The 27,700-nt window shown below is 41.7% G+C and overlaps 6 protein-coding genes and 1 long non-coding RNA gene across 12 annotated transcripts; 5 read left to right on the top strand and 2 right to left on the bottom strand.

Moving 5' to 3' along the window:
* The first annotated feature begins 1,192 nt into the window (after positions 1-1,192).
* On the top strand, positions 1,193-6,961 carry LOC124210601 (trace amine-associated receptor 9-like). Its single transcript, XM_046608752.1, has 8 exons — positions 1,193-1,691; positions 2,838-2,963; positions 3,354-3,470; positions 4,730-4,818; positions 4,890-5,148; positions 5,247-5,360; positions 5,510-5,675; positions 5,926-6,961. The coding sequence occupies exons 1-8, from the start codon at positions 1,392-1,394 to the stop codon at positions 6,414-6,416; spliced, it is 1,662 nt and encodes a 553-aa protein (XP_046464708.1). The 5' UTR covers positions 1,193-1,391; the 3' UTR covers positions 6,417-6,961.
* Positions 6,962-7,023: 62 nt separating this feature from the next.
* LOC124210600 (ionotropic receptor 93a-like) lies at positions 7,024-11,445 on the top strand. The gene is made up of 18 exons (XM_046608751.1): positions 7,024-7,501; positions 7,561-7,713; positions 7,790-7,885; positions 7,962-8,111; positions 8,239-8,344; positions 8,409-8,514; positions 8,577-8,918; positions 8,984-9,184; positions 9,248-9,354; positions 9,430-9,523; positions 9,586-9,741; positions 9,804-9,966; positions 10,038-10,127; positions 10,189-10,319; positions 10,393-10,573; positions 10,645-10,723; positions 10,816-10,979; positions 11,048-11,445. Exons 1-18 carry the CDS (start codon positions 7,192-7,194, stop codon positions 11,143-11,145), a joined length of 2,727 nt encoding a protein of 908 aa, XP_046464707.1. The 5' UTR covers positions 7,024-7,191; the 3' UTR covers positions 11,146-11,445.
* A 34-nt stretch (positions 11,446-11,479) lies between these two features.
* LOC124210603 (KH homology domain-containing protein 4-like) lies at positions 11,480-13,407 on the bottom strand. Of its 3 annotated transcripts, XM_046580784.1 has the most exons (6): positions 13,217-13,407; positions 12,850-13,093; positions 12,372-12,786; positions 12,157-12,309; positions 11,839-12,014; positions 11,480-11,705 (listed from the first exon to the last, which is right to left on the bottom strand). In XM_046580784.1, exons 1-6 carry the CDS (start codon positions 13,256-13,258, stop codon positions 11,635-11,637), a joined length of 1,101 nt encoding a protein of 366 aa, XP_046436740.1. In that variant the 5' UTR covers positions 13,259-13,407; the 3' UTR covers positions 11,480-11,634. The 3 variants fall into 3 exon arrangements, with proteins under 3 accessions (XP_046436740.1, XP_046436739.1, XP_046436741.1); XM_046580783.1 differs by having other exon boundaries at positions 11,480-12,014; XM_046580785.1 differs by having other exon boundaries at positions 11,480-12,014; positions 13,162-13,387.
* Positions 13,408-13,449: 42 nt separating this feature from the next.
* On the top strand, positions 13,450-18,543 carry LOC124210599. Its single transcript, XM_046608749.1, has 13 exons — positions 13,450-14,089; positions 14,146-14,464; positions 14,526-15,292; positions 15,354-15,499; positions 15,561-15,793; positions 15,855-16,337; positions 16,421-16,525; positions 16,607-16,684; positions 16,809-17,198; positions 17,267-17,618; positions 17,689-17,963; positions 18,025-18,206; positions 18,276-18,543. Exons 1-13 carry the CDS (start codon positions 13,554-13,556, stop codon positions 18,460-18,462), a joined length of 4,053 nt encoding a protein of 1,350 aa, XP_046464705.1. The 5' UTR covers positions 13,450-13,553; the 3' UTR covers positions 18,463-18,543.
* On the bottom strand, positions 18,475-20,226 carry LOC124210602 (enhancer of mRNA-decapping protein 3-like). Its single transcript, XM_046608753.1, has 3 exons — positions 19,400-20,226; positions 18,973-19,341; positions 18,475-18,914 (listed from the first exon to the last, which is right to left on the bottom strand). The coding sequence occupies exons 1-3, from the start codon at positions 20,028-20,030 to the stop codon at positions 18,568-18,570; spliced, it is 1,347 nt and encodes a 448-aa protein (XP_046464709.1). The 5' UTR covers positions 20,031-20,226; the 3' UTR covers positions 18,475-18,567.
* A 137-nt stretch (positions 20,227-20,363) lies between these two features.
* LOC124188263 lies at positions 20,364-23,184 on the top strand. 2 transcript variants are annotated; one of them, XR_006872258.1, is made up of 5 exons: positions 20,364-20,689; positions 20,777-21,047; positions 21,288-21,410; positions 22,032-23,010; positions 23,080-23,184. It is a non-coding gene; the product is annotated as an uncharacterized LOC124188263 (long non-coding RNA). The 2 variants fall into 2 exon arrangements; XR_006872257.1 differs by having other exon boundaries at positions 20,368-21,047; positions 23,080-23,182.
* A 199-nt stretch (positions 23,185-23,383) lies between these two features.
* On the top strand, positions 23,384-25,823 carry LOC124210598. Of its 3 annotated transcripts, none has more exons than XR_006881271.1 (5): positions 23,384-23,556; positions 23,650-23,957; positions 24,059-24,157; positions 24,226-24,371; positions 24,648-24,945. XR_006881271.1 is itself a non-coding variant. In XM_046608748.1 (2 exons), exon 2 carries the CDS (start codon positions 24,805-24,807, stop codon positions 25,432-25,434), a length of 630 nt encoding a protein of 209 aa, XP_046464704.1. In that variant the 5' UTR covers positions 24,378-24,545; positions 24,648-24,804; the 3' UTR covers positions 25,435-25,823. The 3 variants fall into 3 exon arrangements, 1 of the variants encoding a protein (XP_046464704.1); XR_006881270.1 differs by having other exon boundaries at positions 23,467-23,556; positions 24,226-24,545; positions 24,648-25,823; XM_046608748.1 differs by lacking the exons at positions 23,384-23,556; positions 23,650-23,957; positions 24,059-24,157; positions 24,226-24,371 and adding an exon at positions 24,378-24,545 and having other exon boundaries at positions 24,648-25,823.
* The last annotated feature ends 1,877 nt before the right edge of the window (positions 25,824-27,700 follow it).

Below are 27,700 nucleotides of genomic sequence, written 5' to 3'. Positions count from 1 at the left end.
AAGCATCCGATTTGATTAACACTGCCAGACCTTTGTTCTCCGACATGTTTACTGACGGATTAGGTTTTCGATCACACTGGGATTTCCGAACATATTGTCTTTCTTTCTACATAACGAGAGTTGCACGTTTTTTTTTTCGCCATGTCTAAATCTTCAGTAAACATTGTTCTTGTTTTGCTTTTAAAAATTGCCATTTTGTTTTGGAATCCGCCAGCTGACTGTTGTTCGCCATTTACCAAGAAAAATGGTGATCCCGTTACCATGCGGCAGTAATTCTCATAAATTTTCTATAAAGATTTGTTATGCTCCTACCGTACGGAGAAATGCAGCCATCTTGGCTCTCTCTTTTTTCCTTTTTTGCAGTGGCCGTAATAGACCTACAAAAGAAGACGAAAGAGAATCTATATATCCTTGCCGACTCTCCTTGAACTGCCTTTCTTGATACATGCTGTTCGATCGCTCCTTTTTTTTTGTTTCGAGAGATGGAGGGGAATAAAAGTTTTCTGCCCTTCCATAGCGTGCTCTGCTCTTGCTCTATTCCCTCTGCACTTGAGAGAAAGAGAGCGAGAGAGAGTTGGAACTCTTTGTTATACTGCCGTCCGAGCTGTCGCTTCCCGAATGGCGAATGTCGCCGTCTCTCATGGTTACATGTAAGCCAGTGGGAAATCTGATTCCATCTAGAAAACTCAACTATATCCTTGTCTCTCTCGGTCTCCGTCTCTTTGGCCTCTAGACTGTCCAATTCCTGTCTCTTTCCATCTCTGGCAGCATTTTCTCACAATCCAGCGCATAATAACATTTGACCTACATACGCAGTCCGACCGTACTCGCCGACGTAATACATCTTCCCGGCAAGTCAATTTTGTTTCAGAAAGCCACTGCCGATATTCCACCATCAAGCTGGAATAGGGATGGAGGGGGCTGTATTCCGTCGAAATCCTTTGTCTCCTCCTTCCCCTTTATAAGGTTTCGGGATTACGCAAGATCGCAGTAGTTTCTTGCGTAATAGTTTGTTCATTACAGGCCTTGTATGTGTGTTTTATCTGTCGAGGGAGGAATTGAGCGACGACGAGTTATAAAAGGTCCCCGACAAGTGCCAAGGCGAGCGAGGATCGGTCTGGGCGCTCCCGAGTCGAGGAAGAAAGAATATTTTTTGGGGGAAGGATCTTGAGCGTCGGCGTCGACTCTGCTGCTCCCCTCCTTCCTTTGCTTGTAAAGCTGAAGGTCTGCCGGCTAGGAGCGCTCAGTGATTGGCGAGGCTCCGGCCTCTTGTGTTGCGACGCTCCTGCTGTCGTCCGCTTACGTCTATACAATGGTGCTTGTGCTGGTGAGGTGCTGTGACTCTACGACAATAAGATAGTGGGCCGTCATTACGGTGCAATTCGGTAGCGATGGTCCTGTTGATGTACTCGCCGACCGTGTACAATCAGAGTTGCCAATGGTCCAGCCTCCACGGTCCGGGCAAGTCGGCCATCAGCAATTCCTCGACTTTATTATTGTCATCGACCCCCAGTAGTACAGCACAGTCTCACGATTGGGGATTGGTCCTGGCTACCGGGTCATCTCTCTCCGGCTACGACCTATTCCGCTGCGCCGTCGTCCTCGTCGTCACGTGTGGATTAATCTCGGGCAACTTGATCCTCGCTCTCGCCGTCAACTGTAAATACTCGGCCGGAATCCTTCAATTCCAAGTTCGTCTCTCATCCGGTTTTCCTAGCATATACATATACTAGTAGGCTGCTGTATATATTGCGCACCCAACTATTCCGCTCTGTCGTCTCGCCTCTTTTCTTTTTGCCATTGCATGAGGTATAAAAGATCCATCGCTCCTTTTCTCTCTGACGGCCATTTATCATGGGGTGGCGAGGAGAGGGGGAGGCAGATTGGATATTTCCAGACGCAGAGTTGCGGACCAAATCCTCGGGGCTGTAGCATAGAATATGCATACAGCAGTATAGAACGCAGTAGACGCCCCTCGGCTACATTGATGCTCACGCTAAACCCCCTGTATAGCAATCTGCATAATGTTCAGATTCAGTTGGTCTTACTTTCTTTCTCTCGTCCCTCTACTTTGATGAACGGATCAAGGAAGGAAGGAAGGAAGGAAGGAAGAAATTGCTTTTTCGAAAACGATGGGCGTCTGATGCGGCAAATCGTTTGAATTCCAATTGCCAAACTTTATATCGACGTTGGACCAGTACTACTCGCCATAGGGGAGCAAAAACGATTCATACTTTTAACTTGATTTATTGGACTTTTTTATGAAATGACTGTCGTCAAAAGCTTGCGGCTTGCCGAGCTCGTTTGAATGTTTTATACTTGTACCCCATCGTCTTTCTCTAAAAGATTTCGGGGAAAAGAGACAAAAAATGGTTGAACTCGTTATTTGCCCTATTGATTTTTGTTTCTACGAGCATGAATGATAGTGGTGGGGGGGAGCGACTGTATTAATGTCTAGAAACTCTCGCACGGGTGAAAAGCGGTGCAAATTGGAACTATAGGAACGACCGAGTCCATCAGTAGTACTGGGGGGCTGCTGCTGCTCGTTGTGTCGCCTGATTAATCGACTCGTGTGCTCCATCATCAATTAGGGCCATCTCTATGACATTAGTATAGAGGCCGCCGGCTTGTTTGCGTTCTCACATTTTAGATTGCCAATAGAGCAGCTATATCAATCTTGAATGGATTTGTTCGTTTTTTTCCCTCTATTGTCTCTCTATGCTGCGCCTCTGCTTCCTGATTGATGGACGACTCAATGGAATGGATGGGGAAATTTTTGTGTGCGTTCCTGTTTGTCGTCGTCGTCGCCCGTCGCTGTTGCGCTGCCGATTCGACAGACGCGCTGTTTACTCACATCGATCGCCACCAATCACGTCGCCACCGGGTTATTAGTCACCGTCTGGAATATTTACCCCAGTTTGATCGGTTGCTGGCCCTACGGAGTCCTTCTCTGCCAAATACAAGTAAGTTGCGTCATCATCCATTTCGCTTTTTACGGGAAATCATTCCACTGCTGCAACCACTTGATTTTCATGGCCATCGGGAATGTCTGGGATTTTTTTTTTCTTCTTGTCCTTCCTGGGAGGAGCGAACGCGTCTCTTTACATTTGCTCCATCAGCGGGAATAGAGGGGGGGGGGGGCAAAAAAATCGGGACATAAAGTCACCTTTAACGAGGGATTTTGGCAACAGTTATCGACTGACGATTCCCGTTCCAGATAACTGCCCTCCATTTTTTACGGGCAGTTTCAAAGAAGATTGGGCAACGCAAAAGCCAAAATTTTCTAGTGGGTGGAGTCTTAACATTTGAATTGATGACGATATTCTTTTTGTTTGTTATTTCTTTTTCAATAGGCCGTGTTGCTAGGCTCGCTGAGTCAGCACAGTTCCATCCTGTGGATATTGGTGGCCCTGGATCGCTACATCTTCGCTACTCGCCGGCATCGATACCTGCAACTAGCCTCTTCCAAGGTACTACTGTCTTTTACTAGCGTCGGTCTAAATAATGCGGTCGAATGATATCGTTTCCTTGTATCGAGAGAGGCAAACAAGATTGATAGCGAGATAGGAAGAGACCATAAACAAGATCAGAAAAAGAGTGTCTACACCCACACTCGCGTTGAGATGATGACGATGAGAGATGGCCATTTGACCGACGAAAACAAATCATCGGCGACAGGAGCAGCCGCCGGTGAATGTGGGGCTGTGCCAAATAAAAAGACAAGTTGAGAGCTCTCTCACCCGCGCTTGTAAGATAAATGTGATTTATTCGGCGACAGTTCTCTCTATATACACCGTCGTGTACACATCCCAACGCCTATTCGCCATCGCTCCTTGTTTCGCTCCCGACACACGCTCGCGAGCACGAAGCTAGCCGAACTAGTGCTGCTAATAGTCGGCAACGTGAAAAAGTGAGTCAATGGCCTTTTCCGGGCCAAATGTCATCGCTAGACACAAGCGTGTGTGTGTAAATGTATGTATACTATATTATCTAAGCTGCACGATGTACGACATGATAAAAAAAAGTAAGAAAATGTCCACAATGGCTGCGGTTGCTCGCGCAATGGGTCATTGAAGATGGAAAGGCAGACGCATCAAGTATATGCTGTGGTGCATCGGCGCGTTCACGGAACCGAACGAAATATATGTATGTATATAGGATAGAATAAAAAGAGGAAACGTGATGATACTGCGGTTTATCTATGGCCGCGGTGTAGTATAGACTTTGGAACTGGTCCAACATGTGTATTCATCAGGGGGGTGGATCCCCCTGTGACGGGGGGAGAAAAGAAGGCTGAAGAAAACAATTTGTATTTAGTGTTTGATTTAAAACGAAAAAGTAAGAGTTATGTATAGCAACTCCCATAGCCGGGAGGAGGGCATCGTTCATGCCAAAGAAAAAAAAAACTTGAGCTATTATATTGGGTTGAAAAATTTACTCGCGGCTATTGAATAGTCAATTGCGAGAAACCCGCCAAAGACAAAAAAAAAGGGAGTTACTATCTAAAAGTTCCTTCACATGAATAAAATAGTCGATATGATATATGAAGCAGCATTCATGTCGTTACGGTTGAATTCAAATGTTCTATGACGCACCTTTCTCCGTGAGCTCTCCTTATGTTCTGGCTAACAATATTACAAAATCCACGTCGCGTCAATCCGATTATTTGTCATCTAATTTGTCATTCAAAAGTGTATATGCTAATTCTTATACATGTTTCGCTTTGCAGCTTTGCGTTTGGGTGGCTGGCACGACTTGGGGCCTCTCCTTCGCCTACTACACTTGCATGGTGTTGCCCTACAAGGCCTTCGACTATAGGTACCCCCGTCGTTGGCTATGTATAACGAGGCCAAATAAAACAACAATGACAATCTTGTTTTTAATTGCAGCAACGACGGTCTGGCCGGATGTGCGCCAGTGCCCCAAACTGGCGTTCTCATGTTGGTCAGCACGTGCTTACTCTACTTTCCGACGACGATGACCCTCCTTTACGTCTACGGCACCGTCTTCCATTCGCACAACAGCAGCCAACGATTAGTTCCGACAACAACGAGAACGCTGCCAGCAGCAGCAGCAGCCGGGCAGAGCCTCGTCAAAACGGCCACCCGTTATGAGTGCAATGACCATTGCACAGAAGGATACTGCAACGTAACGTTATATTTTTTCACGTCAGACATATGTATTGATCCGGATACATAATGAGATGAATTTTTTTATTTTCCTTGGGTGGGCGGTAATAAAAAAAGGTCAAGGTGGAAGAGGCGGTGACTCGGTCCGTCGCCACCATGTCTTTGGCGTTCATTATCAACTCTACGCCGTGGATCATTAAGCAAATCATCGTCGCCTGTCTCGGCAATGAGGTGAGTTGGTCGCCCGATCAAAAAAATCAAAGTGAATCTAAATTTGGAACATTGGCCGTGAAACAAAAGTAGCAAAGGGATCAATTGACTTTCACTCATTATAAAACTTGTTAAATTCTATGTTACGTACAATCTGAATGTGATGTCAGGTGGCGCCGTGGTTGGACTTTGTAATCACTTGGAGCTCGCTGAGCATGGGTATTTGGAATCCATTGCTCTGCTGGCTGCTCTGTCCGCCGATTAGAGACGGCGTTCGGCACATTCTCTCGTTGGCGTGCGCTTGCTGCTACACCAACAATTACTCTCAACCCACAAGTATATGCGATTGACTCACTATTAAATTCCATCATCCCTTTGATTTTCCCCCTTTGAGTTTCCCTAAAATTGAAATTCTGGTGCGCTCGCCCTGAAACCCTGAATCCTCCCTCCGGTTGGCACCAGGGGAGAATCGTTTGCCATTTTACGTCAATAGTTTTAGATGCCCCACAAAGTTCTGGTGCTAATCTTTTTAGTCTTTCTGCGGTAGTCGGTTGTATAATCTCCCTATTTCCATTGGCTTCAATAGGGCGATCTTCGACGTGGGCCACGGAGATATCGACCGTCAACGGCCTGGCCGCACCGCCTTGCGAGATTCATCCCAACGTGGGGAGTACGTTCGTGAACGTAATCAAGCCGCATCCCAATTCGCCGGCTACGGGACCCACGACTCCCATACGTGGCATCCAGCATCTGCCTCAAATTTTCCTCCCACCGCCGCCTTCGTCGGTCATCAACGCGGCCGTTCAGGTGGTGGCATCTCCGTGCTGCTCGCCCGGTCGATCCGTCGGCACCGTCGAACACGACGAGCGGATCTGGGGTGAAATTCTCGAAAGGAGTCTCTCTTCCAACTCTTTGCATCATTTGCATAGATTGCACCGTAACCATGACGACGAAGACGACGACGATGGCAACCGGTCGAGTCGAGTGGTGGACTCGGCGCGAACACCGGCTGCTGCGTCGTCGTATCAGCAGGAGAAACGTCGCAACGGGAAACCGCCTGGCAACTGGCACGTCTGACGGGGAACCAGACGACGTGCCCTTTGAATTTTCAGGAGAAAAGACTTGGGCGGACAAAAGGAAATGATCGGAACCGAATCCAGAAAATCAATCCGGCATTGATCCTTTTTTTCTTTTTCCTTTTATTCTTCCCTCCCAATCCTATACCCTTGTATTTGAGGCGCAATAAGGCTCTTATCCTCTTTATATTCGGTTGATGGACTCGTCGACTCATTGTAGCCCTTGAACAGTAGTTGACATCATTGTCATCATACATCATCAGTAACCTTACATTGAAAAACTTTGCTTCTTTTGGCTTTTGGAGATTGATTTTACAATTCCCAATTCGCTCCCGTCGCTCCCCTCTTCGCGCTTTGATTGCTGACGAATCCGCTTGATCTCTAACCATTTTTTTATTTTCAATTGAAAAACCTTTATGGTTGATTATAACGTTTTAATTTTTTCGTATTTTTTTTTTCTAAAATACCGTGTCATTTCTATTACATGGTATATATATTTGGCGTGATGTAAATACATACCGGTCTACGACGGTGCATTTGACCGTTGCTCTTGTTTGCCGCCGTCAGAATTTCAAATTAGGTATTGGAAATCTGTGTGTTGTGGCAACGGTTTGTGATGCTTTCCCGTATCCAATTCATCAACAATGAAAGAGGACCGTGTCCGTTGGCGACGCAGATTCTAAATCTCGAAATGGGGACGAGCCTTTCAATATCCCGACCGGATCACCGATTATTTGATCTCATTTAGCCACAGAGATCCTCGAGATCAAGACGCGATGCTTCTCTGCGTCCTTTTGGTGCTGGCCAGCGCCTTTATTCACGTTCAATCGGCTCATTACGAACTGTATTCGGAACTTCGTCCGGACGAACGCTGGTTTCTCGACGATACGAAATTAATCCCCGTTAGCTGCGAGAATGGGGACTGCAGCGCTCTTTTCAACAAGCACAACAAGCACAAGATTGCGAAGCGTGCCGCCGTTCAGGTAGAAACCATGAAGGATTACATCAAATTTCTGTTGCGCGGCAACAAAACAAAAGACGACGACACCAACACCGACCCGTACAGGACTGGCAACATCACTTTAGGTAATATGTGATGTAATTTATGGTGAACGGTTTATAATTCAAGGGCTCTCCATTTCAAGGCGTGGTGATGGACAAAAACTTTATCGGAAATCTCCAGACGTTCACGAAAATCTTTGATGTCGCCAGCATGCCGTCCAGTCCTGAAATAGATTATCTCCGCCTACAGAAATTCAACGTTACTTATCTCAATCCGACAGATAAACTGCCATCAAGTAAAATTAAAATTTATTTCTGCTCAAATTAAGAAAACAATCATGAATCAATTTTGGGGTTTTTCCTTGGATTTAGATATCAACGCTGTCCTATCTCTTTTGCCCTGCGACGTTCTTACACGTTTCGACAAGAATCTCGCCGGCCTCCCGATCCTCCACATCGCCATTACAAGTCAGTATTTACATTTTGAAGAATAAACAGACTGTAAGACGAGTTCGATCGATATGAACCGAGTTTTGTGATGAAGGCGATAATTGTCCTCGAATCACTCGTTGGGCCGTTTTGATGGTACCGGTGGTGAAAACGGGAGGTGAACTGCCTCAAATTTTTACTGATTTGCGTTTAAGCGACACACTTAACTGGAAGGAAGCGGTCGTTATTGCAGAGGAGCACGCAAGTAAGTTTCTCGACACTTTTAAAAATAAAATGTTCTGAAGTTGTTATTAGCTTTGTTGTGGACGTGTTTTTAGAAACACGTTCACCGCAATATTACAACTGTGATTTTGAATGAAAATTTTCTTTAGATAAAGAATTATTTGATGGGTTGGTCGATAGCTTGAGCCGCCCTGTTCATAAGAAAGACCCTCTTGCTATAACTGTCGTTAAACTGCATGGCCCTGTTGCCTTGAGGTAAATAGCAGCAACAACTGGTTAAATCAATTTTAGACCTAATTCTCAAATTGATCGTTTTCAGGAAAAAGAACTTTGAATCTCAGTTGCTGAATCTGCAGGTCAGGCCTAAAGGTCGTAATTTCATCGTGGTATCTAAACAAGACACTGCGTTATGGGCGTTTGATGCGGTGGGTTTCTTTCAAACATCAATATCCTTATTCGTTATTCTGAAACAGTTTTGAATTTTCAGGCTAGTGACGTTGGATTGGTGAATCCTTATTCCCAATGGTTGTTCTTAATCACCGATTCTACTGATCCTGCTATTTTCTTGCCGAATGTGGAAGATGGACAAAACATATCTTTTTTGTACAACATCTCTGATATAGAAACAACAGCCAACGCAAACTCGTCATCGGAACGTGTTAATGACCTGCCGTGCTACACTTCAAATCTATTGCAGGTGTATGTGAAGGCTCTTCATCAGGTGATCCGAGAAGAAGAGACGCACTATTTTCAAACCACCGAAGACGACTGGAATAGATCGAAACCGTCAGCTGGCGATCGCAGAAACAACATCTTTCGAACTCTACAAGTAAATAGATTCTTCCACATCCTTTGATCTCGATTCACTTGTCCCTTTAATTTTGTTTTTGCCAGAATATGTGGAAAGACGCGACTAAATGCTCGAGTTGGCTTAACTGGGCTATAAAGGCTATCGAAATAAAAGAAACGAAAAAGCCAACGCTCTTGGATGTCGGTGTCTGGGACGCAGCCCATGGTCTTGTCGTCTACGACGATTTCTTCCCCCATTTCACTGGAGGACTTCGCCAGCGTGTCATCAACGTTACGACTATGGAGGTATTTTAATTTGTTGCTACTAGTTCGTTCAGTAAGCAAATATAATCCTTTTTGTTTTTTCAGTTTCCTCCGTGGCAAATCTTTGAACGAAACAGCCAAGGAAAGGTGGTACGCCACACTGGTTTGGTTTTGGAACTGACGAAAGAGCTTGGAAACCGTCTGAATTTCAGGTTTTGTTACACAATTTTCCTCTGATTGCTAGTGTAATCTATTTCAATTTTATGTTTAACGTCCATCTGTTGTAGCGTCAATGTTGTGGAACCCGCTGATGGTAAATGGGGCTCTCGACTTAGCTTCAGTCGGTGGACTGGCATGGTGGAACAAGTTCGGACAGGATCGGTACTTATTATGCGATCCATGTGATTTTTTACTGAAATCATTGTTTATGCTGGAAATTTCAGGTAGCATTTGCCGCTGCAGGGTTCACTGTCACAGCCGATCGAATGAGTGCCGTCAATTTTAGCATGTCTCTAGACGCCCAGCCTTACACTTTCATGTTTGCTCGGCCTAAGCAACTAAGTCGTGCGTACCTCTTCATTCAGCCTTACACTCCAAATGTAACTATTTTAAGCTAAATGACAAAGTTAAGAAAATTTATCTCATCGTATTTCTATAATAGGCTTGGATTACCATTTTCGCCATGACAATTGGCGCAGGTCCGTTGATCTGGGCCTTCAATAAAATCACCCCGTTTTATGACTTCTACCCTGATCGTCCAGGATCGCCAATTTTTAGCATCTGGTATAATATTTGGTATTGTATCGGCGCGTTGCTTTTTCAGGGTAATCACCTAACGAAATATTTCTCATGCTTTTCTGTGACACTGAATTTAATAAATGTACTTTTATATTAGGTCAAAGAGAAATGCCTATCGCTCTGAGTGGTCGAATGGTAGTAGGTTTCTTTTGGCTATTCGTGATCGTAGTTTTGACTGCCTACTCAGGTAACCTTGTCCAAACTATTAAAACACAAAACAATTTACTTATGATAATCTTCACTTTAAGGAAATCTTGTCGCTTTTTTGACATTCCCCACGTACACCAATCCTATCAACACTCTGCAGGATCTGATCGACAATAAAGGCTCCCTTACTTGGGGCATCCTTCGTGGAACGGCCCTGGAAGATTACCTCAAGGTAAGTTTATAAAAATGCAAGAACAACAGTCTATCCACAATCTACTGCTAATGAAATTATTTGGTATTATAAGACATCGGATGAAAAAATGTATAGAGAACTTTATGAAGGTGCCATCCTGCATGATACCGCAGACGATGTGCTTTTGGACATGATACGAAATCAGCAGCATGTCTACATTGAGTGGAAGACTAACCTTCAATGGCTAATGAAACAGGATTTCATGAAAACCAATTCGTGCGACTTCTCTTTAGGTACTTCAGTGATCGATTTTAACCATACTCATTATTCACACTTAAACATAACATAACATTTTACCGATTAGGTACTGAAAACTTTTTCTTGCAGCAAGTTGCCTTAGCTTTCCCCAGAGATTCTCCTATTTTAGAGAGGGTCAATCTCGAGTAAGTTATCATACTAATTATATTATAGTTGCTATGTTCTTATCTTGATTTGCATTATACGCATAAATATTTTGATGATGCTTGTTTTATAGGATTATTTACATGCAACGCGGTGGACTTATTGAACATTGGCGTCAGGAATTTTGGCCGTCGGCCGATCGCTGTTCTGAAACAGCTACCGGAGGTAGTGACGGTGACACCATTCAAGCCATCAGCGTAGCCGACATGCAAGGATCCTTCTACGTCCTCTTTTTTGGTAAAAAGATAAACTTGGGTACTTTGTACAATAACTTATTCATAAACGGCAAATTCATGTGCGAATAGGTTGTGGTTTAGCGGCCGTTTCCTTCATCATTGAAAGACTAATCCATCGCAGCAAAGAAAAACGAGAAAGCGAAGTTATACGACCATATTTGAATTGAAGTGGGTCATTGGTGGTTAATAATGTATCCCATAATATTTATTCTAAATTTTCATCATTAGCACATTCAATTTCACATACTCTTTCAAGTAACTTATATATCCAGATAAATCACGTAGATGGACGCATGCGCAACATGAAATCTAGAAATGGCCGACGTATACAACTGGTATATGTGCACTATATTATTCTCTATCTCTTTGACTGTTTGACATAAAGCTTCATGAATTTACCTAGACTGCACAACTTTGAAATTTAATTCCAAGGTTCACACAGGTATAAAATAAACAAGTTAACTTAGTTTTACTTGAAATAAATAACAAAATCGAGAAAAATTTGAAATCTCCAAACAAGACACCTGGCTGTATTAATAGGAACCAGTGAAACAAGATAAGCATATCGATTGAGCAACGAAAATGAATCATGGCTCACGAATCCCAATACTGGTCAACCACATGAAAAGAAAACACTAGCGTAATGAATCGAACAATCAAGAGTAGGGGAGATGGGTAATTTTCAGTCGTTTGGTCTCTGACTCGCCGGTAACTGCTATCTCAAGACCTGCAAAGTCAAAGTTTTCAAATATTAGCCAGTGTTGGGAGACACAATCACGTCCTTTGAATGTCTAAAAAGTCCGCAGTCATCCTATGTGGGTGAAAAGATGTCCTTGCAGTTTCTCGGACTGGAAACACACCTGTAGATTGTTGATAATCGAACCGCGAGGGCCTCTTGCCCGGCAAGCCTCTCGTGTGTTGGTGGGTTTGTAGTGACTGTGGCTCTCTCACAGCTGCAGTCTGTGTCAAACCATTTTCCATGCCGTAAACCATGGCAACGGCAGGATAGGTGAAATTTCCACTAGCAGTTGATGACCTGAACGAGAGCCAATTGTAATTAAAACACATAATATGCACAACAGTTAACGATCCTGGAAAATCTCATTATTCAAATGCCGTAAACCTGAAATTCAAAAAGCACTTTTTAGTTTCGTAAGCTAAATAAAACGATTATTTACCCGCTATAGTATGGTTGAGAGAAGGTGTAAACTAGTTGCTGTTGTTGTAATGCTTGTTGTTCTCTTTGCCACTGAATGAAGTCTTGTTGGAGAGTTCCAACTAAACTAAGCGCCAATGATCGGGCGTTTTGAACTGCTGACGGTTCAATATGCCTGAAAAAAAAAAGATCAGATTTATAATAAAGGACTAAAAAATCAAGATAAAAAACACTTACTCTAGTAATAAATGATGTGGTTCATCACTTGCATTTGATGAACTAATTCCCTGACCTTGCAAAGATACACTTACACCAGTCTCTGTTTGAATGTAGTTGACATTGTCACCAGAAGGACCAAGCACTCTTTCAACAATCTTGAATGTTTCAGGTGCATGATCAAGATTAATATAAACTTTATCTCTTATAAGAGTCACTTGAGGAGGAGGATGGTTAGGGACAAGAGTTGGAGAGATTACAGGAGGTGTTGGACTAGATCCTGTGTGCTCAGCAATGAAATCTTGGATATGATGAATAGCTTCGTCTACAGCATGTTTGTCAACTGCTTGGATGCAAATATATAGTGGTCTTTCATCATTTGCTGTGAGTTTCTCTCGTTGAGAAACATAGCGCCCCTTAGTACACAAAGCAGCTTCTAACAACACATTTTTTGTAAGTTTCTTTAACAACCAGATTTTAAAATGAAAATGTACATTACTTGATTTCCATTGAATTTGTTCTTGAATATATCCTTTGGTCAGCAGATTTCTTACTCTAGGAGGCAGGTTGTTGATTTCAACTTCGGCATTGAAAAGATCCTTTCTCCCTGTTTTAAGTTTTTTGTCTTTCTTCTGAGCACCATTGTTGGCTTGCAAGTTCTGCTGTGGCTGAGGTTGAATTTTACCTTCTGCAGCTAGTTGGGCATTGATTTGGGCAGCAGCTTGGGCTGCAGCTTGTAAACTCTAAAAAATCACAAGGAATTATTAGTCATATTGATAGTAATTTGGCTTTTACATTAAATATTCAAAACCATTTGTGTTAGGGTTGCCAGGGGCATGCTTGATTAAAGGTATCTCCATACTTACTTGGCTACTCAAACTGTTTCTACTATTAACTGTATTGTTCATCACTGTGTGTTTAAATACCAAATGTGATTAGGAAATTCATCAATCATTAAGATCAGGGTTGGGAGAGATAAATTTCTTTCTATTGTTATTAAATGGCATGCACAGTAAAAATTTGATGTGGCAACAAACGAAGGCCATGCGCTATTGCCAAATAAGTTTACTTTTGAAGTTATCATTGCGACCGCCAGATGGAAAAGTTCGCCACCTAGGAAATGTTTTGTTCAACTTCCAGTGAAAATGGCGCGGAACAGTTTCGTGGTTGTTTTGGTAATGTGAAAAAATAACATCTCGAGCGATGGCTTCAAAAGAAACCGATCAACTAATAGAAGATGAACTTCAGGCTTTGCATCAATCTATTGAACAGTTGAACTCAGGAAATTCAGAAGTAAGCTTTCAAAATGATAGTTTAGAGAATCAAAAGACCAGCAAAAGAAAACGGGCGAACCAAGCCGATGTACAAACTCAAACTCCCAAGAAGTCTAAAAGACGCAATGTTAATATTCCTGAAGAATGCCTCAGTGATCCAAATAATCCAATCGATGAAATATTAGAGGGGATTGCTCTACGGAAAAATCTTACTACAAACAATGTGAAACATCTGCTACGGAATATAATCGCAAATGAAAGTGTTCAGGAAATGCTTAAATGTTCACTTGATTCCAACTTAAAGATGAGTTTCCAGCCAAAGCTTACTCGTTCAAAAACAAAAGAGTGGCTTGAAAATCAGAATAATTTAGCTTGGCCATCATCAGCGAAAAAAGCTAGTGATACACAAATTCTAATGGAAGAAGATTTCCCTGAAGATTCTTCTGATGAAGACGTTGAATACAGGTTAGAAAAATGTTTGAATTCGTAAACTAATAAATAATTGAAAATCTTTTCTACAGGCCTAATGAAGACGACACTGATAATCATAGTGATGAAGGAAGTTTTTTGTCTTCACACACAAGTGACATTGGATCTCCTTCATCTTCTGTAGCTGCCTCTACACCAAAAGTTTCACAAAGTATTGATCCATTTAAAAGACCATTCCCTATAGAGGAACCTCAAATCCAGGAAGATCTCATTGGGTCTCGAACTCGTTCGAAACTACCCCTGAACGACACTCCTTTAGAGCATTTGGAATTGGCTTTTATTCCTCCTGATATTTCGACTGACATGTATGATTCTGACTGTGATAATGAAGAATGGCGAACATTTTTAAAAGTATTTTCATAAAAAGCATTTATTAATTTGTACGCCTGAATTCAATACTTGCTTGTTACAGGAGTTTGTTTGTCCCCCTTCGAACCACCTTTCTGAGAACCTTGACGACGAAGAGGCCGATCCAGAATACAACGTTCTGGAAGAAGAAGAAGAAGTCGATGCAGAAGAATTGCGTGCAGATCGCACTGTCCAAATTACTAAAAAAGAAGTCAGTGAACTGCTGTCGGAGCTTTTTGAAGAGGATTTTTCTTCGTCCGATGAGGAAACTACCAAACCAAGCAATAATCTTCCTCGCGTACAACAACCCACAGAGGACATTCTTCAAACGGCCATTTCAGATATAATAGTTCAATTAGAACCAAGTTCTCCAGAAATAAGTAAAACCCTCGGTAAACCTACTGGAATTGTACAACCTCTTGTTCTAAACCACGAGGCACAAGATATGCCCTTTACTATCAGCTTCCCAACAATGGATTTACCACCAATTGAAATGTTCCATAATCCTTGTTCTTCTTCAAGCGAAGTTTCTTCACTGCAATCTTATACAGTAGAACTCTCACCAGAAGCAACATTGCTGTTAAATGAACAATTGAGAAAGCATGTGCAACTGCTTACTCAAATGCATTTAATTACCGCACAGCAGGCAGGTTTGGAAAATGTAACAGAAGAATGTCGTTTTATGCTACAGGACCTCGTTCCTTTAAAGCAACGAGTTGACATCGCAAACTTAGATGAAGCTATTGATCTAGTTAATCATTGGGAAACTGTTGTGACCAAGGTACCGCCTGAAGAACTTACAAAGTTTCAAAGAACTATCGTCGTCTGTGGGTAGGTTTTTCGCGCTTATTTTGTACTGAATAATTTATTTAATCCCAAAATATTTTAATAGGGAAAAGAAGAAGTTCTTTAAGCGCTCAAGTAAACATCCTGAGCGATATCCTTTCAACCCTAAGATGGTCGAATTAATGGCAGAGAGTCGTGTCTTCATTTATCCTGAGCTGCTTCCTAAGCTTGCAATCTTTCAAAGTGAACCAGGTATGATTATTTGCTAATCACATTCTTTTAGTTCCAAACGTGAAATTTTTTTATTGAGCAGGGCCGTGTAAAATGTCTTCATATGAAGAACAGCTGATAGCAATGGGAATGGAACAATTTACTCCATTTTGTAACGAACTTTTGATCGATAAAAAGAGCGCAGTGGAAAACATGGTTAATTCCATGATTTCTCACTACATGCTACCACATTGGACTGCCAAACAGATCGGAATTCGTATCAAAAACAAATCGTTTAAAAACAAAAGAAGTAAAGAAGAAGGAAACCCTATCAAAGTAAGGTTCTTTTTCTGGTTTATGAATGAGGTTGTAATTATTTTGTTGTTTTCTTAAAAAGTATTATTTGGCAAACAAAGTTGCTCCACCCATTCATCATAGTATCCAGCCATTTGACCGCTACTCAACAACCGCACTGTGCGATGTCCCACCCAATTTGTTACCGGAACGTTGGCGAGAAATGATGCTGATCCATGGCGGCATGCGTTGTCGGTCTAGAAAGAACGATCTTTTTGCACTACGACCTGTAGTTCCACATTATCAACCGACACATTACATCATCTACGGAATTCCGTCACTCCCACAACCGACTATGTCCACTCCCACGGTTAACACTATGAGAACGAAATCCATGGGACATCCCCCAACGAAAACCAAGAAAAAAAAATCGGTCTCGAATAACTCGAAAACTGACGAACAAATCGCACAAGCTAGTCAACGAATTCCTCAGTCTGTTTATTCTCCAGTTCTTTGCGAACTTGTTGAAACTGACAACAATAACTCATGCACGAATATCGACTTAAATCATTTACAACCGACTGAGGTAATTATAATCTTGAGTGAATTCGTGTTGAACGAATACTTTCAACCATACACATAATTCTTTCATTTTAAACCCAATAATAGGTATTCGAAGATTCTCTAAATAATGAATATCCAAATCAAAAAGAGAATCAAGCGCCTGAGGGAACAAATTCAAGTAATGATATAATGATTCTTGTTGTCGATCAGGTAAAATGAAGTTTTTTTTTATAGCACAAACAAATTTTTTGAAATGCCATGAATGTATTTATTTTTGCATTCTGAATTCAGGAAACGGACTCGGAGGAGAATAATGCTTCTTCAGAAATGGACCCAACCCCAATGAAAGTTACTTCGATTTCAGAGGGGGTATGTTTTTTAAATATTTTATAACAATCCTCATCATCCGGACTACTCCCTTCGTTAAAAATATTGATGTACTTCCTCGTTTCTTCTTGTCTAACGCTTTTATCTTTCTTCACTCCAACTTCAGGTTGACCTCGCTGAAACAGATAGTACTTCTGAAGGGAAAGCATCTGCTGAAGAAAATATGAATAATGAAAATTTGACAAAATCACCTGAACCTACAGGTGTATCAAGTGTATGTTTCAATCAACTAGATGTCATCGATACCGATTTTGAATGTGAATCTGAACTGCCGCTTGGGGCTTCGAGCCCTCATGACGAAAGAAATCGAGCTTGTCAAACTTCAAATCAAGGAGCCAAGCGCTACGTCCTAATCCACCGTCCAGATTCAAACATGACTCATGTCATGCATGTTTGGGGCCCTTCAAGTATAACAGAACAAACTACCATTCCTATTCGAACAGCTGCTGATCGCGAAGCAAATAATCCTTCTGGAGAAACAAACCCATCATCACAAGTATAGTATTTCTTGCTTTAACACTAGTTGCCATACAATTTTAATCGCCTTTTTTTGTACTTGTCCAGGGAAATCAAAAGTCATCTTCTTCAGGTGCTGAGGGTGGCAGTGGCATTTTTTGTCCATCTGGATCTGGTGCATCAGGAACAAGTGCTGGCAACAGCGGAGGAGACGATGGGGATAAACCTCCTTCGAGTCCATTAAGCAGCAATCATGTCGATGAAAATTTAGTCATGGAAGACGACGACGAAGAAGAAGACTCTATTTCACTTGATTTCTTGACGACAATTCCATTGGCTACCAATTCTGTTCCAAAAGGGAGGAGCCCTGCTCATCGCCATATTCGACATCAGCGCAATGCTAAGCGGATACTTGACTCTTGGATGGCCGATGATGACCCAGTGCAGCCACGCAGCGATGGTACTGCTTAAATTTTGTTTACTGATGATTATTATAATAATCAATATTTTTTAAATTTTATTATTGTTAGCATATGCCCAAATTTATTTCATGAAAGTTCGAAGTCGGTTGGAACAATCAAATCCCGTGGCGTTTAAAGAATTCTTTACTACTTTGGGCCAATTTCAATCTAGTTCTGGTTCATTCTTGGAGTTGTACAGAAAAATCGAGACTATTTTGAAAGATAACATGGATTTGTTGGAAGAGTTCGTTCTCTTTTTAAGTCCAGAGGCAGCTGCTCAATGTGGAGTACAGTTCCAACATTTTTTGTACGTCCGAATGCGCGAATTTTTCTCAAAACTGAAGGTAAATGTCTTTCTTGGTTCTAACTTTATGAATCCGACCATGTTTTTTTTTTCAATTACAGATTCATTTCAAAGATAGCCCTTCACAACTCAAGCGAACTCTGAAGACCCTTCAGCAAGTGGAAAGCAGTGCGTCACCCAACATAAACGACATAAAAAATGCTATTCTTCCTCTGCTCAAAGGAAACGCTCATTTAACGCAGGGTTTTCTTCAGCTTTTTCCTGATGATGCACCACCTCCAAGGTAAACCAAAACTTTTGTGAAAATATAGAAGAAAACTAATTTCAAATAAAACTTGCTCCTTGATTATAGCGATTCAGGGGACTTTGAAGATGTAAATATGGATCAAATCAACAGTGGAGACGAATTTGAACATGTCCACATAAGTGAAGCAACTAACACTCAAGCCAAAGAAAATGAAGTGAAATCAGGAAAACGAACAGGTATGAAAGGAAGTGCCAAGAACAAGAATAAGGGGAAGTCTTGGAAGAAGTCATAGTCTCAGTATATGTTTTATAGAAAATTTGTTGTCTTTATTACCGAAATTCATGTAAATACAGACGCTTTCGTATTAATCGTATACATAGAATGGTGGTGTAGATTCTCAGCAAGACTCGTGCAGAGTTATAACAAACTTGGAGCCAAAAGGTGAATCGTACTCTATGCCTAATGATTGGAAAATCTTGCGAGGTGTAGAAAGTGAGTAAAGGTACAATTTTCCATCGCGATCGCCGTATGCTAATGGTAAGTCGGCCGACAAAGTACATTTAACATCCAACCAAGGCGTAGCATTAATAACAGCAGATGGAGGTTGATCGATTGCCATTGTGGGAGCGCGCTGCTTGTTTGCCCACTCGATGATTCCTTTCATCTTCGAGATTTCGTCGCCACCTCCCCAGCTTGGAGGAAGCAAAGAAGCAACGATCAAATCAACCGAGGCAGATGGCAAGTCTGTTAAGAAATCAAGTAAATTACAATCGCTTAATTAAAATAGCAACAAATGTATTACTTTTTTCGTTGTTGATGACTGATTGACCCGTGAGTTTGTATAGTTCAATTTCTTTCTTCAAATAGTGGGATACAGTCAAAGTTTGTAAGTAGACGACCGTCTGAACTCCTAGAGTGGCTAAATGACGAGCAGCACAAACAGCACCAGCAGCTTCTGGATGGTTACCACATAAAACTACGACAACTGGTTTTTGATGAGAATTTTTAGGTGTCAAGCGGTGAGGACCACCAACAAAGTGAAGAGCAACTTCGGCAACTGCTCGAGCTATCGATTCTGATCTCCTTTCAACACTAATGCCTAGTTTTTCCATGGAATCTTGCATTGCTTTTCTCAGTTCAGGACTTGCACTGGGTACAACTAATCCTGTATCTGTAAAATTAATAATTTAGTGAAATAAGAAATTAAGAAATGCACTAATGTAATGTACCAGTAAGGAATTCCTTTGTTGATGGTGATGGAAGGTGAATTTGGCGGTATGTGGGGGGTAGGGTTTCCAGAATGTTTTCATCGTGTCTAAAATTGGACACTGTTCTGGCTCCAGGACCAAGAGGAGGACCTTGTTGTTTTCCTGACTGTATCTCTCCCATTACTGTTTTCTTATCAAAGAGTGCCAAATTGGTTTCAAAGTCAAAATCCTTTTCCATGTTGACATCAGTTCCGAAGCAAACATCATCTTTTCCAACTCTTCCTTTCATTTTATTTAGCTTGTTTGGTGTGTCTGGAGGGGCAGGCTGAGAAGAAGAACTTCCATAACCATCAAACTTACGGGGAGAGTCTCTGGCACTGGTTTTGTTTTTATTCCGCTGAGATTCTAAATGCTCAACTTCTGCTCTATTCCCAATTTTGTCATCCTTAGGTGAAGGAATGATGGCTAGACTAAGAATGTCTTTAGCCAGCAATGTTACATCATCAATAGATGATTTTAAACCATTCTTCCAAACATCTTTCAAAGTAAGTGTTTGGTTAAGGGTATCCACATTACTTACTTGCCCTTGATAACAACCGAATAACTCTCCACAGTCGACTGTCACATATGAGCCTAAATACTTTCCACTCATATTGTAACTTTTGTAATATAGAAAACAGGTGGTTAAAATGTTTGGAGATAAAAGCCGTTAAAACGAAGTCACTCTCACTCAAATGAGTCGTTTGTGGGCCAAATGTTTTCTATTCGTCTGCTCACGAGGTGAGCATCCACAGGTGAACGATCTAACATAGTGAATTGAACTTAACTGGGCAAACTCTTTGTCTGATTGTCTCTCTCTTTGTTTACCGTTTATTTGGTTATTAGTCTAATTGTGCGAAGGGTTTCCTATTCCCAATACCCAATTGATAAGTAAGACATAGCCACAATGCCACATAGCAGCTATTTCTGTTGGTGTTGCACAGTAAAAAAGGAAACTCATCCGATTTCAAGAGCGAAATTTTTGTGGCAGACGGACATATATATCACAATGTCAATGATGCGTAAAAAATAAGCAAGTTAAATTAGTTATCGGTTTATTAAAGTGAGCTTGAGACTATTAAAGGTTACCTTTATTTAAATGAGAAAAGTTGTTTTGCCACTAGGTGACGCAACTGTTTTTAAACCAGGACATTTGCATGAAGTACATAACTGTCTGTACATTTGTTCAATGGATGCCGAGCGACAAAGTTCCCTTCAAGTCATCCCTTTGTTTTACGCTAAATTTACTTGAGTTAAGGAAAGGCCGTGCAGGTATGGATAAAAATTCGTTGTCAACTTGAGTGACGGACGGTATGGTAATATAAATTAATAGTATAACAACTGCCCTGGCCCTTGCAGGAACTTTGGACTTTTTGACCGCGGATTTCGAAACAATGGAATATTTCGTTTACTGAATAAGAATTGTCATTTAACTTTCAAAAATGAAGAGGTGGTAACGGAGTAAACGGACTAACGATGAAGAATTCTTATTGGACGATTTGTTCAAATTCATCATGCAACATTGCCTCCGCGCCCTAAATTTTAGTGCTTCAAATCATTCAAAATGGCCGGCGCCTGGCGTAGTGTTGTGACAACAATTCCGACGATAATTGTTATTCTTAGGGATATGGTAATCTGTTATATTTTACGTGTATAATTTTTAGAGTATCTGTCTGTCTGGTATTGCATTTTTACTATGACACCTTTTGACGAACTTTATAAAGATCTTGAATGGCTGTAAAGAAGAGTTTACATCGATCATGCGATATTTTTTGTCTTCATTTTTAACGTTGGGTTGGATAGATTTGAATGGTTTACTTGATAACACACTATTTCGATTCTTATTTCATTCTTGACTGAATATTTTCAGATAATATCTTCAGCTGAAGGCTTCATGGTTCATGTGATCTAGGTGCTTGTGACAGTGATAAAATGGTCCAATTCAAGCCGAATTCAAGCTGTCTTCCAAAACCAAGGAAATTCTGTTTGCAAGGTAGTTGCATTTTGACTAACATTTATATTTACTCCTGTGATATTTAAGATGGCATAGTATAATTTGGTAAAAAAACCCTTTCTGAAAAACATGCTTTTCCACTTGTTGCTGGATGGATTGTTTTGGGGTTTGTTCCCATGTCGAAAGAGAAATCCTAGCTCACACCACACTTAAAAGGATAGCATGGTCGCCCCTTCCCTGTCTGTTTGTAAAACCCAAGTGGGCAATCAGATGCTCCTGGTAGAGAAATTAAAACTGGTTTGTTATATTTGCATAGCCAACCTTATTATGGTCAAGATCCCAGTTTCCCACACGTATTTAACAATTTCGAAAGCCGACTTCCTTTTTCATTCACTTAATAGTCTAATTTCCGTAATGTACTCTCTGTAGCAAATCTAACCGTGAATGAACTGGAATTTTCACTTGGTGAACATTTTGGTATTCTTTTTCTATTTTTAACTGCCTAGTTGTAAACCTATCCTATAATGATTATTTCACTTGATAGCTAAATGGATAAAAACATGATTTCTTCTTAATTTTGTAAATAGTCCATTCGTTTCTCGTTTACTGCTCTTGGCACATAGTTCTGTTATGTTTCATAACATTTAATTTTTCTCTTAGAACGCCAATATGTTCCATCGGGATATTCGGTCACATCGTCAACAATCACAAGCTATTCAAATATCTATGCATCACCTATTTATGTGCCAGTTCCCGTTTCACTGCCTTCACAAATCAATCAACCGGAGAGTGGAACTTTTGGATTCAAAAGAAAGAGTTTCTCAGTTGGAAGATCTATAGCGGATGCTGGGACTACAGAAAAAGATTCAGGAATTGGAGATTAGTTTGCAGGAAGCCAAAACCAAACAGGCTGTTCCTCCCAGTGGAATTAAGAGCCAGCAGGTCGTCATCGAAAAATCGATATCGCAAGAAGCCGAACTTTGTGTGTTCCTGAAAAGAATCCTTCTACCTCATCTTTTCTAAAATTCTGAATGAAATTGATCTTCTGCAAGTCCGATTGAGCAATGTGATCGCCTCAACCGGAGCTGTTGTTGTCAACCGTCGTCGCATTGGAAAGATAACGGCGAGGCTCGATCGTTCGCCAAGATGATTCAACGAGAGGTTGAAGCCCTTTCAGCTATCCAGCACCGCAATATTATTGGACTGCTCGGTCTTTGCACGGATAACGAATCGAGTGATGGTGAAGCATCGATTAGAGTCTCGCTCATCTTTGAATTCGCCAACGGAGGGACTCTTTTCGACTGTCTTTTCGGTGGTCAAGCAAAAAACAGCAAATTCAAATTAGACGTGAATCAAATGATGCTGATCGCTCGCCATCTCACCGCGAGGCTCTCCATCTATTGCATTCCACTCAGCAGAAGCCGGGCGGTTCAGTTATGGTCTACCGTGACGTGAAATCCGCCAATGTTTTACTGTAACGGGATGACGAAGGAAGAGTCGTACGAACTGTTTTGGCCGATTTTGGTTTGGCACGTTTTCATTCGAAAGTTTCTCCGGCTCTGGCCTAGCAGCCAGTTCCATGACAGCCGTGGTAGGCGTGGTAGGTACCCACGGCTATGTCAATCCTTTGTATGCGGCGGTACTGTATATTTTCAACATGTTCCAACTGATGCAGTGTTTATTAATTATTTTTCAATTACCATTGTAGAGTTTAACCTACAGACGGGCTGGCTAGTTTGCGTGTCCTTCACGCTTGAAGGTCGCGGGGAATATTACGTTAAACTGTCAATGCGAATGAAACGTGTTCCACATCATTATCAAGCAGGTACAATAGCCGCAAGGCTCAGCCATTTGGTATTCATTTGATATTGGTTTTTGTAGACCCATCCCCAGAAACGCCTACCTAAAAAAGGAAAGGCCATTTTTCATTTTCTTCACGCTCGAAGGTCACGGAGATCTTTACGTAGAACGTGTCCTGCGACGGCGGAGAGGTTGGGTGAGGACGACACGTGTAACGTCATTATCAAGTATGTACAATATTATAGCCGCAAGGCTTAAGAGAGCGGTCAGGGTGAGAAAAAGTCGTATAAAAGGAGAGAGAAAAGACTAAAGAAATCAGTTGAGTGAGCATCTCCGACACGGCAACAACTGCTGTTGACTATTTGTCACTAAATCGCAATCATGAGTAAATATTCCGTATTTGTGTTTTTGTATCAATTTCTATTGTTTTTTAGTCAGTTATTTTTGCATATTAATGTTCGAATTATTTATTGTCTAGTAAACTATGGCGTTGTGCTGCTGTTGGGTGTTGAATCGTTGATGGTTGGGTCGACCACTGGTGTACAGATGTCTGGGTATGGCGGATATCAAAGCACAACACTACTGTCTTATTACTCAACATCAACCGACGCTCTTCCAGCTTACTACACCAAGGCTCTAAAGTACTACACCACCAAGGCTTCAGAGTATTACAAGTTGTATAAAAGGAGAGAAAAGGCGAAATAATCAGGCGAGTGATTATCTCCGACACGAAAACAACTGTTGTGCACTATTTGTCACTAACTGCATTCTCCATCGTACATAGGGGTAAATTTTCAGTTTTCTACATGGAATTGTGTATCAACTCTCCTTTTTTTAATTATGTCAGTTATTATTGCATATTTATGTTCCAATTATTTATTGTATAGTAAACTGTGGCGTCGTGCTGCTGTTGGTTGTTGTCCTCAAATATTACACCACCGACACTCCAATTTATGCTGCACGAGCTGCATCACCAAAGAGCCCGAGTACTACATCGTGATTCCATCCGTTTTATGCCATAACCATTTGGTATTAATTTTTATGTTTGTTGTAGACCCATCCCCAGCAACGTCAACCTGCAGAAGGAAAGGCAGTTTTGTATGTCCTTCAGAAGGTCACGGAGATCATTACGTAAAACTGTCAATGCGGTGGTGTAGAGGTTGGGTGAGAACGGGAAGTGTTTGCTTCATTATCAAGCAGGTAAAATAGCCGCAAGGCTTAAGAGAGGGGTCAGGGTGAGAAAAAGTCGTATAAAAGAAGAGAGAAAAGGCGTTTCAAATCAGTTGAGTGAAAATCTCCGACACGGCAACAGCTGCTGTGGACTATTTGTCACCAACTGCATTCTTCATCGTAATACCGGTTCGCAACCAAATGGTAAATATTCTGTTTTTACATGGTTTTGTAACACTTTATAATTTTATTTTTTAATATGCTAGTTATTATTCAAAATTAATGTTGAATTTATTTACCGTTCAGTTAACTATGGCGTCGTGCTGCTATTGGTTGCTGTATCTTTGATGGTTGAGTCGACTACTGGGGTACCGATGTCTCGTGGGTATGGTGGATACCAAACCGCAACGCCGGCGTCTTACCACACATCATACGCAACAACCGGAGTACTACACCACAACTTATGATGTCCCAAACTACTACACTGAAGCCTCAAAATATAATTCTGCCTCGAGTTACACCAGCGGAGTACTACACCACCGAGGCAGCGGAGTACTACACCACCGAGGCAGCGGAGTACTTCACCACCGAGGCAGCGGAGTACTTCACCACCAAGGCAGCGGAGTACTACACCACCAAGGCAGCGGAGTACTACACCACCAAGGCAGCGGAGTACTACACCACCAAGGCAGCGGAGTACTACACCACCAAGGCAGCGGAGTACTACACCACCAAGGCAGCGGAGTACTACACCACCAAGGCAGCGGAGTACTACACCACCAAGGCAGCGGAGTACTACACCACCAAGGCAGCGGAGTACTACACCACCAAGGCAGCGAGTACCAAACGACTGCGTATGCTGCCCCAGCCTTTTAGTCCGATGCTCCCAAGTACTACTCCGTTCCCAGCTACTTCACCGAGGCTCCAGCTTATTACGCCACCACGCGGTCACAACTACACCGAAGCGCCCAAGTACTACTCTTCCCCGAATTACTACACAGCGGCTGCTCCTTCGTACGTTGGACCGAAATACTACACGATGCTCCAGTTTACTACTCTACAACCTACGCTGCACCTAGCTACACCTAGTTAATACACTAAAGCCCCAAAGTACTACATCGACGAGGCCGCATGTTGCACTGAAACCCACGCTGCCCTCAGCTACCATACCGAGGCTCCGCTCCCAAATTGCTTCCAAGTACTACACAACCAAGGCACCCGAGCTATTAGTTAGGCTGCTTCGACCTACTGTACCGAAACTGCGAAGTATTCCACTGCCCCGAGTTACTACACCACCAAGGCACCTGAATGTTACATCACAACCTTCGCTTCTCCAGTTTACTACAGGAAGGCTCTTAAGTACCAGAGCCGAAATTTCTGATTGATTTATTTGTGTTCAGTTTGTTGGTCATATCTCAATAGTTACTAGTGACTGGGAATCGTTGTTGATCTTAAATGAGAAAATAAATTTTTTAATGGTAACCATCTTCTACGAAATCTCTTACTACGACATATTCTGGTGTTTGGACGAACTTCATTTTCAGGGTAAGTAACGAAAGAGACGTACTGCTGGTTAGTGTTAACTCTAAATTTTTGAATTTAAGATTTCATTTTTAACTTAAGTTGGCGTAACAAAAGAGTTGCAGATACTGTTGGGTTTTCCATAGAAATTTGGAGTATTGAAATAATTACTTGTAAGTATGTAACAAGTCACTTGCCGTAACAAGTCACTTGCCTAAACTTATGTATAAACGTATAAGTTTGCCCATTTTGTTACAAGTGTCAAGAGACAACAAACAAAAAACTTCAAAAGGAATTGCTTTATTGTCCCACCTCCACCCACAATTCCACCACATTTTACAGTCACATACATACATAAATACATACACACATACACTTAAGTTAACCCGTTGGCTGCCACGCCATACAACCCGTAGGTTGCTCTCTACTACTCTACGCGCCACGTCTGAAGGATCCATGACCAAAGTGGGACTTGCCATTGCTGACAAGTCCGGGCTGACACGGTGACAGGAGAAGATGGAATGCACGCCTCTAGAATCCATCACCGTATCGAAAAGGGGGAAGTCCCTATGGTGCACTGCCTAACGGGGCCTTTCGGCGAATCTGGGGCTGGTGCGACTGTCCGACCCCGCGGCATGTAAACCACGAGACCGAACAGCGCGGCCCGTGCTAAGGAGCTAGGGGAGAACAAAGGCGTGGCAGCCAACGGGTTAACTCACACAAACACAAACATATTACCAATAACAAATGATGATCCGCGCTGACATTTTGGAGATACCGGCGACGTTTTTGTGTCCGTCTTCTCGACGTTTCCTCTGCATTACCTGAATAAAGAGAAAACAATTCTTATTTAGTGACATGCAAATAAAAGTTACATAGTACAGATAGAAACAATAGTCAGGTTTTTTAGCTCAAAGATTTAAAGATGCAATTTTTTAAACTTAAAATCAAGCTTGCAATATAGAGAACTGTAAACGGAACAAAGCTCACTTGCTAGTCTTTTAAAAAAATTCCGGAAGTATACCGGAAGTAACCACAGCGCCTCAACCATTGAGCTGTGGTCAAATTAAACCACATATTCGTGATCCCCATGAAATTTGGGGTCGATTAGATGTGATTTAAACGAAATCCAAAATTTGGCCAAAATCGAGAATTTTCCTGAACTATAGTTCAGGAAAATTCTGAAAACCGGAAGTACGCGTACGTAAAAAACACAACATGAACTTTACCCCAAATTTTACGAGGATCACGAATATGTGGTTCTTTTGTGCGTCAGATCAATATTTACTAAACTACTGACAGAAATGAGAAAACCGGAAGTAGAAAAAAAAACACATTTTAAAAAATCTACCAAATGAGCTTTGTTGGTGGAATAGTAATCGTCAGTTATCACTAAATATTTCAACAAAATAACTGCTGATAAATGTTTAAAGAGATAACGAAGTGCAAAGTAACTGACTGTTTGGACAGCTCCAAATTATTAAAAAGCCATCTAGCGTTAGAAAAAAGAAACGTCCAAGTAAAACTTCGTTTGCGCGTAAGAAGGGCCTGATTTTGGAAACTATTACACAGACAGAGTTTAACGCAACTAGACTATTAGTAAATAACCTACGAAAATAAGTCAATTGTTGGGTACCTGGGCATAATCACGTGGTGAGTGACTGCAGGTGTGTAACAGCGGACGGAAGCGATCACTGAAGTGGTCCAGAAACTCGCCAAGTCGCCAGTGAAGTAAAACAAATTGTGTTTAGAAGCAGTGAAGCTAGATGAGCGTGCGTCGCGAAGATAAGGATGGAGAAGAACGTTGGTGGAAGTCCCTCTTCCGTCATGGACAAAGG

This window comes from Daphnia pulex, chromosome 2, assembly GCF_021134715.1.
Source record: "Daphnia pulex isolate KAP4 chromosome 2, ASM2113471v1".
In the NCBI taxonomy this organism is placed as follows: domain Eukaryota; kingdom Metazoa; phylum Arthropoda; class Branchiopoda; order Diplostraca; family Daphniidae; genus Daphnia; species Daphnia pulex.
This window is presented reverse-complemented; position numbering and strand designations above follow the sequence as displayed.